This window comes from Rissa tridactyla, chromosome 8 (genome assembly GCF_028500815.1).
Source record: "Rissa tridactyla isolate bRisTri1 chromosome 8, bRisTri1.patW.cur.20221130, whole genome shotgun sequence".
In the NCBI taxonomy this organism is placed as follows: Eukaryota; Metazoa; Chordata; class Aves; order Charadriiformes; family Laridae; genus Rissa; species Rissa tridactyla.
In genome coordinates this window covers 42,497,556-42,509,872 of record NC_071473.1, presented here as the reverse complement: position 1 = coordinate 42,509,872, position 12,317 = coordinate 42,497,556, and the positions used below count along the sequence as shown (strand labels likewise).

General features: G+C 38.2%; 1 protein-coding gene across 1 annotated transcript in view; it reads right to left on the bottom strand.

The window, feature by feature from the left end:
• Positions 1 to 12,317, bottom strand: part of PIGK (phosphatidylinositol glycan anchor biosynthesis class K) — a 71,382-nt gene that overhangs the window by 18,983 nt on the left and 40,082 nt on the right. The window contains 1 exon segment of the mRNA XM_054212245.1: positions 4,465 to 4,540. Within this exon segment, the coding sequence (XP_054068220.1) occupies positions 4,465 to 4,540 (76 nt within the window).

Sequence of the window (12,317 nt, the reverse complement as noted above, 5' to 3'; positions counted from 1 at the left end):
AAAGACCTTCTTGCAAGACTTAATACAGAACTGCAACTCTCCATCCATCTTTGATGACCATCAGCCTGGCCATCTATAACTCTGCAGATCCCTCACCCATCTTCTTCCTTACATTTCTTACTTCATGTCCCTTATTGTGGAGTGCAGTCAATACCCTCAAACTAGACTGAATGCGGAAACTCCTTAACGTCCCCTGAGTCTAAACTCAGCAAAGCTAATGGTGCTCACATGAGTTGCTCAACTGAAATCTGGAATCAAGAGACATATTTACTCATCAGGGTTAGCGTGAGCTTCCAGTAAACTCCTGAGACTATAAAAGGCATTTTTCACTAAGGCTTCTACAGAGAGGCTACAGAAACACACTGGCTAAAAACTCTACAAATAAACAAACTTAACACAGACCTTCAAAAGGAAACTCAATCTAATTTAATTGGAAAGTATATCTAACATTCCCCCATGCATTCCCTGACATGAGAAAACACCTAGGAACTCTTTATTTTTAAGTAAACGTGCAACTGTAAACCATGTCAAATTTTAAGTAAACTGTGCAATCACCACGATGGGCTGGAAGTTAGTTTCCTGAAATACCATCCTATTTTAACAGCATGTTAATTTATCTGCTCAACATTTTAATGGACTAAAATAAGTATGCAAGTTGATTGTGCCCTGAATTTGCTGTTTCAGTCTGTTTTCAATTATAACAACATCATGAGATCTGGCATTTACCCACTGAAATGTGCCTCTCGTCAATAAAACATTCTTCCATCAGTAAGACACCTATAACAATTTAAGTCTCTTCAATATCCTAAATCCCAGTTAGACAAAATATATTAACACATAGTGACATTCAGAGCATAAGCGTTGGCACTAAAGTTACTTTTATTAAAATACCTTGCTGAACTGGAAGGACAGCAATGAATATCCTTTACGATAAATGAAAACAATCTTCCCAAATGCAGTTTCTCCTGTTCTTTCACCAGACCCGTTTCAACTAAAGACAAGTGCAGAATTAAACTCATCTCTCCTTTTTCTCCCTACCTTTTTTTTTTGTACTATTCCTGAACTTACTCTAAGTAGCAGCATTGTATGCACAGCTGTACACAAAGAATCTCCTTAAAAAGTGTGTCTTCTGTGGGTATTCCTCTGAAAGCTCCGCTTTTGCCATTTTAGAAGTTTGTATTAATGACTGCATTCCTTTACCAAGCACTAGCGGTTTTTTATTTCAGTTAAAAGCCCACATTTTTCCTTTTTGTTTTTGAAAATGGAGAAAGCTACTTTGTTAACAAATTTCTGATTTTGGTTCATGTCTGAAAACTGGTGGCTTAACTGTTAGTGTTAGTTTTCATTCTGCTATTTATTTTCATTTCTTCACATTCGTCTTTTTAATTAGCCAATGCATTAAATATAACACATTTCTCAGAATTGGAGCTGTGAACTTTATAGGGTTGTTATTCTTTTGTTTTTATACTGCTATAATAATAAATAATTACTAGTGTCATAAAGTTTAAGATCAATCCCAAAATCAAATTCTGGGTCTCCTTTCCTTAAATACTTTAGGGTGTAGCAAGTCTGAAATTTTCTTGTGGAAAAAAACAGATTAGAAATCAAAAGATAATTTCTGTTCATTAGTACAATATTTTTTCAAGTATCAGAGATGAAGTACTGAAGTGAATGTTATAAATCGCATGTAAATGCCCAAGAAAACCATGTAGACTTTTAGAAGCGTTCAGAGTTTACTGTGAAATTTTAATAGAATTAGCAGCCATGTTGGCTACTAACTACAATTAAAATGTAGTTTGGCATTATACCGATTTAGGATACCTGTCTACCATTGTGAAGTTTTAATACATTATACATTACTGATGCCTTTATTTGCACCTAGAGGTAAACAAAACATGGGTTAACATAAAAGAAATCTTACATATGATATAGAAAGAACGGCGAAGGCCCATACTTAAGACAGTGATCACCCATTTCGAAAAAGCATCACAACACCACAAATACTATCCACTGTTTTTACTCATGTTGGGTTTTATTTCTTATAATTTATTCCTTTTTTCTTGAAGTAAAAAATACTTGTTCATATAAACTTAATATGGCCCTTGCACTCCATGTCCCAATTGTCACAGGTCCCTCAGAAATGATCCATTATCCTCTTTGCAGAGTTAATTCACCCGGACACCGGAGCAGAGTATGCTTAGCTGATTACAGCTCCTCGAGGCTCAAAAAGGGAATTACAACCATACAAAACCGGGGCATGATGCCTGACTCCCTGACGCAATACCTAAACAACGGTCATTTTATTCTGTTTCTCTACATCCAAGACATTTGCAGTTCCGCTGGGTTTGCTTTGCTGCCTTGCGTGGACCACAGCTCTATACTACCGGTAAATTTGTTACAGCAAACAGATAAGAGTACATAAAAAACAAATCTTTGCCTTTCCACAGCACAATATTCTATTGCAGTATAACACACAGCAGCCAAATGAACCCTCTGTGGTTATTACCCACCTAATGTTGTAAAAATATTACTATGACATTTCGTTTGGTCGACCATCTTAAAGGTTAATTCTGTTTCCTATTTGAGATTTTCCTCTAGGTGAGCCATTCCGTGCAGTTTCTATTTACTGATGCCAAACAACCCCCAAACTGTTTCAGTGCTCACTCTCACTGTTAAGAACATATTGACTGGCTGCCTGCTCTGCTGTTTAATTCATTTATGCTGAGAGTCAGGCATGAAGACAGAATTTTAAATGTGACATTTGCAGGCTGTTGGGTCATTTGAAGCTCTGACAACACCAGGGAGTTCCTGACATACAAACTGGTCCTGATTTCCAATCTTCCGTGTTCTGAACACATCAGAGGTTCTTCCCCGAGGTACAGATTTCAGCCAAAAGTTTGAAAATCCCTTGTGTTTACATCTTGCAGAAAAGACCTGTACACTTTAAAATTTTAAAATAAAGCTTATCTTTCCTTTAAGGTAAAATCAGCACTGCCTGCAGTGTGCGACTCGACTGCTTAAAAACACGGATTGACAATGGTATTCAGAAAGATCTACAATAATAATTAATACTAATAGGATTTTATAAGCAACTTCGATATTTAGTGCACTTTTATTTGTTCCTGTTGATCTTTAAGCATTCAAAACCAGCGCGGTCTGAAACCACAGCTTTATCTCACATTGTCTATCTGGCTATTGCTCCCCTGACCAACATCAAGTCCCACTTTTCAAGTTGGAAGCCTTCCTTATCTCAAGGCAGTGAATGGACTGTACCATTGTATCCCATGATGAACTGTCATTATCTTCCCCAATTTTCAGGTCAATCTTTCAGAGTACACCTAACCTGAAAGATTCCATACTGCCAAGGTACCATCAGGAAAACAGCAATCTGACCTATTCATTCTTCACTATAGTTCCTGTCCCTGAAGCAGGACTCACATCTACTAAGTTAAAAAATAATAATCTTTTGTGAGAAAATACCAAATGAATGCAACAGAGTAGGTCTTTTTGATTTCTTTAAAGCATCACCAAGAAGGGAGACGCTACGTCTCAATACCCATGTTTTACAGTATATCACAAGTTTTAGGTACGTTATTTGGCTATGAGTGTTTCCACAAAATAGGCAGAGCTAACGGCAAAGAATGAGAAGACACGTGAATGCAGGTTGGGCATCTAATCTACCAGCAGGATGGATTGAGAATTAGACCTTGAACTTTGAGAAAAGAGTAAGAAGGGAGTACAGAATTTTCTGCACAGAAAAGATCTTCCTCTTCCTTGCCATAAATTGGAGAAAAACCAGACAACACGTTATAATAAAAACTGTAGCCGGCTATTCAATCCCAGCTCAGCTGTCCACATCATCCCTCATTTGGTTACCTAAATCAATGGAAGAGCATTGATTTTAAATAAAGACACAGTTAGAAGGCACAATCTGGGCAAAATCTCAATCTCTGTTTTTATTGTGCAAAACAAAAAGCAAACAAAAGCCCCTGTGCAAAGCAGAAAGTCTGATGACAGTGCTATGGTTAGAAATGGAAATAGTATTAACACCTCATTCAGAGCTGTATTAGGAGGGGAGATTGTTTTCCCTACTCAACTTGTCATGACAATTATTCCAAAACAGTGATTCTATACTTTGGCTGCTTTTTCAGGAAGGAGAATATAATTTAGGTCAAGAAGCAAATAAAAAGAAATTAATGGATTTTTTTTCTTTTACATCAGCAGACACACAACAATTTTAACGGCAACCTCTGAAGTGTCAACTGTTTCATACAGCACGCATCCTGTCATTGCCATGTTCAAAATAAGGCTTTTATAATTGAATCGTTGTCATCTGAACAAGAGCATGCTGTTTTTACATACTTCCAGCATGAGCACATTGATTCTATATGACCTAGAAAAGCAGTTTAAATATTACAGATGTTGTTTATTCTCAAAGAAAATCCTTAAAATAGAAAGACATACCTGGTGTATTATCTGAGCTACAGGAAGCTGTTCAGCATATTTTAGTGGCTCTGTTGCCAACTCATCCTTTGGAAGCCTGGGAAGAAATGAAATTAACATTTATCAAAGTTAGTACAATGTTCACCAAGTTAAATTACTGAAATTTAAGATTTTCAGGTATGTTACCTTTAAATGTGTGGTATCTGGGAGATTATTTTGCTTAAGATGAAGAAAAAGCATATTTTAAGACCTTAATTAAAAATATTTCTTACAAAGTTGGGTGAAAGAATAAACTTATAGTAAACAGAAGTGTGTGTGTATCATTGTGGATATTATTCTCTGACCAAAGCACATAAACCACAAATTTAGCAGCAGAAACCTAAGAAAACTTTCAAATTTAGTTCTAGATGAACAAAGTGCTGGTGAAAGCTGGATTGAAATCCCCACAGGAGAAAAGGCTTACGGCTTTAACAGAGCAGATTCAGCCTGTTAACAATAAAAGCTTCTTCACTCAATCCTGCCAACATAATTCAAATATGACCACCTCAAAAGGGAGGAGGGATTATTCACTGTTTCCCTTTTTTGCTGCAAGTGCACATCAGTGTTCAGCTGTGGTAGAAGTTCAACACCAGAAACATTTGTGCGTTTGCCAGCACAGAACTGTGTGCTACTGGTTTCATATAAGTGAAAGAACTAGCATGAACAAAAAGAGAAGAATGCTTCACAAAGAAAATGCATCATAACCCTTTAAACTTCGAATAAACTGCAGTTGCAACTGAAAATTCAGAATCCATAAGCAGTCTCTTAAAAGAATATTTAAATTATAGTAAATTAATATGAAAGCATGTTTTAAACCCTTCAACCATACTGCTTTCTTCTACTGGAACGACACAGCATGTGCTACATTTTCAAAGTATCATTCAAGGTTTTCATCAGTCATTCCTCAATCTTTCTGAAGAGTTCTGAATATAGGAATTTGAGTAATATGACACGAAATGAAGGGGGAAAAAAGATCCCTACGAAACCAACGCCTTTCTATAAAGTTAAAGCAGAATTACTTTCAGACAAAACTGTGGCCAAGACATTATTTTCCAGGTTCAAATTACCACCTTATACCCATTCGAGTAAAAAATGATACATGCTTGCTGAGTTAATTTACCTGCAGACTGGCTGCCAGGTGAGAGCCAGAAACGACAGGCTCAGACTCTGCACTGGGAGTCAACAGGCTGTGGTAAAAGAGAGGACAATAAATGCACATCTCTCCCCTTTTCCGTTTCTGAATTTATCTTGTGGTCTGTAATGCTTTTAAGCTCCAAATAAGAGCCTGAATACCCAGAAATCTGTAATGAACAGAGTATGAGGAAGTATAAAAGTCTTACTGTATTAGAAATTTAAAAGCAGAGAACAAAAGAAACATGGCAATATTTCAAAGATCATAGTGACAGCCGGTCTAGAACTGCTTAATGTGCTTAAGAAAAATTAAGTAAGCAAGCTCTGAACTACTGAAGCTGGTCTACTGCTCATTTACTCATAGAGTTTTTAGAGGTTTTGGACTATTATGGCAACAATGAATTTGTACTCACAAGATGAAATACACTGCTGTTATAGGCCAACGCAACCATCAGAGCTTGAAGTGGGCTCCGCAACTCCACTGTGGTGTGCAGAAGGAACCTTTCCACTCATTTCCTTTATACTTTCTATCATTTGCGGAGCCCTGACTGGCAAACATACTGCTGCCTATTTAGCTACCCACAGGCTGCGTGAATTTGAGATGACTTCTGTTCTACTGGGAGCCTGTTAGCTGACATAACACCTTGATTTATGGATACCAGCTACGTAAGCCCATTTCTTACCCACAGTTCTAGATATGAAACCACTATACACAGAACAAAATATTCATCAATATCTTGAACACTTATTTCTACAGTCTTTACAGGGACATTGCAAATCTGGGGAAAAAAAAAAACAAAAACAAAAACAAAACCCACCAGTATCTCAAGTCCCAAAATTAAATACTTGAAGATGCAAGTAACAGCTACAATTACTACAAACTGAATGTTAGTAGGGGAAAAAAAAAAGACTTGTCTGTTCTATCAAGGTTTTTGTACATTTGGCAATGTTTTACGTCTAGACAAAGTCAGCAATCCCTTGCATATTCAAACACCTTCCTTGTCAATTACGGAAAAAAAGACCTTTCTTCAAATGTCAAAGGATTTAAAAAAAGAGAAAAACTATCAAGATGATTTTAAGCCGTAGGAAGCTTTACTAAAAAAAAAGCGAAGGGAGAATAGTATAAACATGTATTTTAAAGTAATTAGATTTAAACTGAACATTGGTTGATCGGAGCCTTGTAACATCAAGAAAGAGTATTTTTTTGTTTTACCTAAATTTACTTTCTGAAAAAAACACAATTGAACTACACTACATTTTATAGATATATACATTATAAGATATAGGTTATATAGGTGCACATTATATACATACATACATGTGTCTACCTGTATGTACACACACTATAATAAGTATACACGCACGCAGGTATTTTGGAAGTAAAGTTCAGAACTGTTCTCTCAAAATTTTTGCTTAAATGCCATGAGTCTATGTACTCAGTGATGTACTAGCTGTCAAGTCTACAAAAGAGAGTTTTGATTCTTCTCTCCTGCAGATAAGCCGCCTCAACTGGATGAGCATGTATCTCAATCTTTTTTATTAAACTGCATAAATTAAAGCATGGAAGCTCAAAACTCTTGACGAAAAAGCTGCATGAAATATTGCCCAACTATATCCTCTACCTGGAGCAAGTCATTAACTTGAGCTAGCGGGTATGATAAAGCAGTGTATCAATAAACTTAAGGCATTTGAGCCTACTAAATAAAGTGCAAGAATAACTCGCAGTAAATGATCTTTGCAAATTTGACAATAATAGTGTAGTCTTCATTATTATGATACTGCAGTGCTACCATCTAAAGCCATCGCATGCCATTTTATCAAGTGAAAGAACATACCACCTCCTCCTAGTACCATTTACTCAAATCCGCCTAACAAAAATTAACTGTGAGAAAGATACGCAAATTATTGAGCAAAGCTAAAACATAGAATCATAGAATCTTCATGATTGGAAAGGACCTTTGAGATCACCGAGTCCAACCATACACACACGAAAAAAACCCCTGCAATGTCTGCCACTAGAGCATGCCCTGAAGTGCCAAATCTACATGTTTCTTAAACACCTCTAGGGATGGTGACTCAACCACCCCCCTGGGCAGGCTGTTCCAGTGCCTGACCACTCTTTCAGTAAAGTAATTCTTCCTAATATCTAATCTAAACCTCCCCTGCCGCAACTTCAGACCATTTCCTCTGGTCCTGTCATTATTCACCTGGGAGAAGAGGCCAACACCCACCTCTCTACAGCCTCCTTTCAGGGAGTTGTAGAGGGCAATGAGGTCTCCCCTCAGCCTCCTCTTCTCCAAGCTAAACATGCCCAGCTCCCTCAGCCTCTCCTCATATGAGCTGGTCTCCAGACCCCTCACCAGCCTGGTAGCTCTCCTCTGGACACGCTCCAGCACTTCAAGGTCCCTCTTGTACAGAGGGGCCCAGAACTGAACACAGCACTCGAGGTGAGGCCTCACCAGTGCCGAGTACAGAGGCACCATCACTTCCCTGCTCCTGCTGGCCACGCTATTCCTGATACAAGCCAGAATGCTGTTGGCCTTCCTGGCCACCTGGACACACTGCTGGCTCATGTGAAGCTGGCCGTCCACCAGCACCCCCAGGTCCTTTTCTGCTGGGCAGCTTTCCAGCCACTCTTCCCCAAGCCTGTAGCATTGCTTGGGGTTGTTGTGACCAAAATGCAGGACCTGGCACTTGGCCTTATTAAACGTCATACAGTTGGCCTTGGCCCATCGATCCAGCCTGTCCAGGTCCCTCTGTAGAGCCTTCCTACCCTCAAGCAGATCAACTCTCCCACCTAGTTTGGTGTCATCAGCAAACATACTGAGGGTGCACTCAATCCCCTCATCCAGATCATTGATAAAGATATTAAACAAAACTGGCCCCAAAACTGAGCAAACATCAGCAAGTTCTTATTGACCATGACTGATTTTTTTTTCCTAAATTCATAAGCATATATATAGCTTCACAAAGGTTTTCCTGAGCGCTTTGTTCCCAGCTCTTTTATCTTCTTTGATCAACTACCGGAATATTTCAACACATATTTTGCTAGGGTTATGCTCATCCGCTTCTACTTACGGTTCTTACCAAGAGTCAGATCTGAACTGTTATTATATTCACTGTTCATAGCTATTTACACAGTAGAAAATTAAAAGCATCTAATACTAGTGATATTCTTTTTAGCTAAAAAAGGGAATTACCCCTAGGAGTTATGCTGCATTTTAAACAAAATAGGTAAAACTTTTGTGAGAAAAACCCCACATTTTTTGCGTGATTTATCTATTTAATTTTCCTATCAAGTGATGATACCTGTGACAGAAATTGAACTTTATGACAGAGGTACCTTCCAGGTCTCAATTTTCAAGTACTTATATACAGTCAATTTGGAAAATGCTTCAAAGTGCTTCAAAATACCCAGCATGCAAAGTTCTACCAGTGTAACTATATTAGTTAGCAATACCACTTTCAGTATTTGTTTTACCAGATATAAGCAACATAAAGTCCTTTGAAGACAATTACATTACTATGAAGGCTCCATGGATCCTGTTTTCATTTCTCAGAGCAAGTACTAGTTTCCTGGTCTAAACATGTGTGTAACAGGCATAAAGCAGCTTCCTGTAAATTTCTTTCTGCTTCTTTTGTCTTACCAACAAAACCTTTTGTGCAGTCATTTTTTCTAACAAAGGTGAAAACTGGAAGATGCAACAAGAAATTGCTATCCTACAAGCAGCACAGGGGATGAAACACTGCATACAAAAGGTTTCTATGAAACAGCATCCACCATGAAAGCTCTGAGAACAGGAGCCAAGTCAAGGCTTGTCTGTCCTGAGAAAAGGCGAGAAACAACTATTGGAGCTAAAATCAAGTGGGCACACAGGTTATATTTTAAATAGTCTTTTAAATAAGAACAGAGGCAGCTCGCTGCCACTAAGATCAAGCAACATGATGTAGCTCACAACTACACGGCCGACTTTTCTCCTCCAAAGTGGGGGCTGCCCCCAGAACTGGCTACTCCTGGCACATGTTATGCCCTGAACCATGTGCAAACATCGTCCAGGAAAGCGCTAGCTGGAATGAGCCAAAATAGTATCAGGGACCTCGCTAACAATTAAACATCACATATGACTGCAAGACAGTACATCAGCCTGTCTAATATACAAGCACAGAAGCAGCCTCCTATTCTGTCTTCAAGAAAATTACATTGATTAGCTTGGTCACTTTTGCAAGCGGATCAAAGAAAAGCCACAATTGGGGAAGCCTGTACCAAGGAAAATGAAACTTGCTGCAAAACTGCTACTTCATTTTACACTAGCCCCAAGATTAGTAGCCCACTAACATTGGACCTCCTAGACTGGCAGAATTACCTGAAAAAGGCAATCCTCTTCTAAAAAGTGTAGGAATAGGAAGATCATGAGTAGAGAGAAGAAAAAGGTCAACACAGAAGAGGATGTTCTACTTCCTCCTCTTTTGCAAGGTGGGGGAAGAGAATAGGTCAGGAGAAAGAACATCTCCATCTCCACCATCCTGACCTCGCCTCTCCCTTTCACAAAGGGACACAAGTAAATTGGTTACTACTGTCCTTCCAGAGATAATTTCCAGATGCCTGGGGTAGCATTCACTTTCGCTCAAAACCGTCTGTCAGGGAAAAAAACAAAATAAAAAAAAAAAAATCTGTTGATGGAATTTGTGCTCAAATCACATGTGGCAATTTGAGGCTCTCATTTCACAAAATTAGTTGGCCTCACTATTTAGTTCCTTTATACTTAAACCTTTACAAAATTAAGGGCTAATTTGTTGTAATACAGATTTCGTATGTTTAATTTCTTTCAAAACAGTTCTATTACAAAAAAAAACAAAAGTAATTTTTCATGAATTAATTTCCCAGTAAGAAATGGTCCTTTTCTGTCTCAATTGAGCATGACAGCAGAGCACTGCCAGCAGTGCCAAAGCAAGCTAACGCAGTGGCATATCAGCATATACGGCATCACGCCTGACAGCTGGTAACGCAAAGCATAAGGAGATCTTGATTTTCAGGGAGAAGACTAGTGAGAAACATAAAATCAGAAGAGAAGTGGGAAGCAGTAAGAGATAGCTGAAGAGGAGGATCTTGAAAAATTCAATTTAAAAGTTATTTTTATACTGCCACTGTGACTGCTCTTAGATGAAGGAAAGTAAGCATGAAACAGAAACTGTGGAAAGCGAATCTAAATCCAGTAAAATGTGTCAAGATATTTAGTGAAAAATCTTATTTGTTATTTATATTTGCATGCTCGCTCTTATGGGAAAAATCCTGAGAGAGTCAACATGTGCTAAAGAAAAATAAATCCCTACCATCAAGAGGTGGAATATTTTGCCACAAGTGCTAATCCAGCCTACGGTCTGCTACACAGAATAGCTGCAGTCGCTTTAGGGCAGAGATACATTTTATCTCATGCAAGTATCACAAAAATACAGCAAAAAAAATAGCAACATGTGATCACTAACGGGTTTGCTTATGGCAGAAATGGGCTGTTAAGACACTTCCAAGAGAGAGAGAAGTCTAGATAACAGGGCAAGTCATAAAACCTCGCTCTCCGGGCAAATATAAACATTCACTAATCATATGAGGCAAAAGGACTAAGGCCAGTATTTCTTCCTTCCTATACAGTCTCTAGATTTGATGGTTTGGACAGCTGACACATACTGTCATGCACATGAACCCTGCGTAGGTAATGCTGCACATCTTTGAAACTACTGTTCCTTGACGATAAGTCCTAACATATAACCACCTCTTGTGGAAACCATACAAAATCAAAGTCAGAGTGTGAACAGGGTAAAGAAGAGGATATCAGAGACAAAAATGCATTATGGAAAAAGGGGTTTCGGGATTACCTTCTTTATTTGCCATAGGTGTACACGACTCTCACTGCTCCTAAAGTGCTACCTGGTTTCTTTGACACATAACTGCTGAATAGTATGAATGAAAATACTGGAACAGATTGTCCCCGTGCTAGAAGTGACTCAAAATCAGAAATTCTGCAACTGATCAGGCAGTTGGTATGTGACCAAAGGATGCAAGTAACACACCAGTGCCCTAAATCAGACACTCTAGACTGAAAGACTGAAATTATTAATCTAAACCTGTGTATAGCACTGATAGCTTTACTGACTGTAAATACATGAACACGCTTGCATCTGGCAATAAAAAAAAACCAAAATACCAGAGCTTTATGCACCACATCAGAAAAAGTTATTAGGTTTCCTATTAAAGAGAGGCTGAAATGGGCTATGTCGGGTTTGAGTGAATAGTTTTTACATTGGCCATTGAGAAATTTATCTACCATATCCATACTACAGAATATTAAGAGTTAGACCTTGGATTAACGCCAGGTACTTGATCTATCTGCTAAATCCTAACTTCACACATATTTAAGAATAGGCTATGTTTAAACAACAGAAGCACTAATGTACATGGAAAATGACAGTGCTTGAAAAGATGAAATGATGGTTAACTCTGCTCTTCCCCAAAAAGTGTGCTAATCAATCTTTTTCTTATCTTTTTAAGGGAATCCGAGATTTGCCTAAAAGCGTGTTCATCACATGGACAGTGATAAAGAAGAGAAGCAAACCCTTGAGAGCAAAATCATTTCAAGAACAATGTCTCGTTCATGGCATCAGTTTCTTCAGTTAAAGGGTCAACACAAGTCTTTTGACTACTTAAGAAA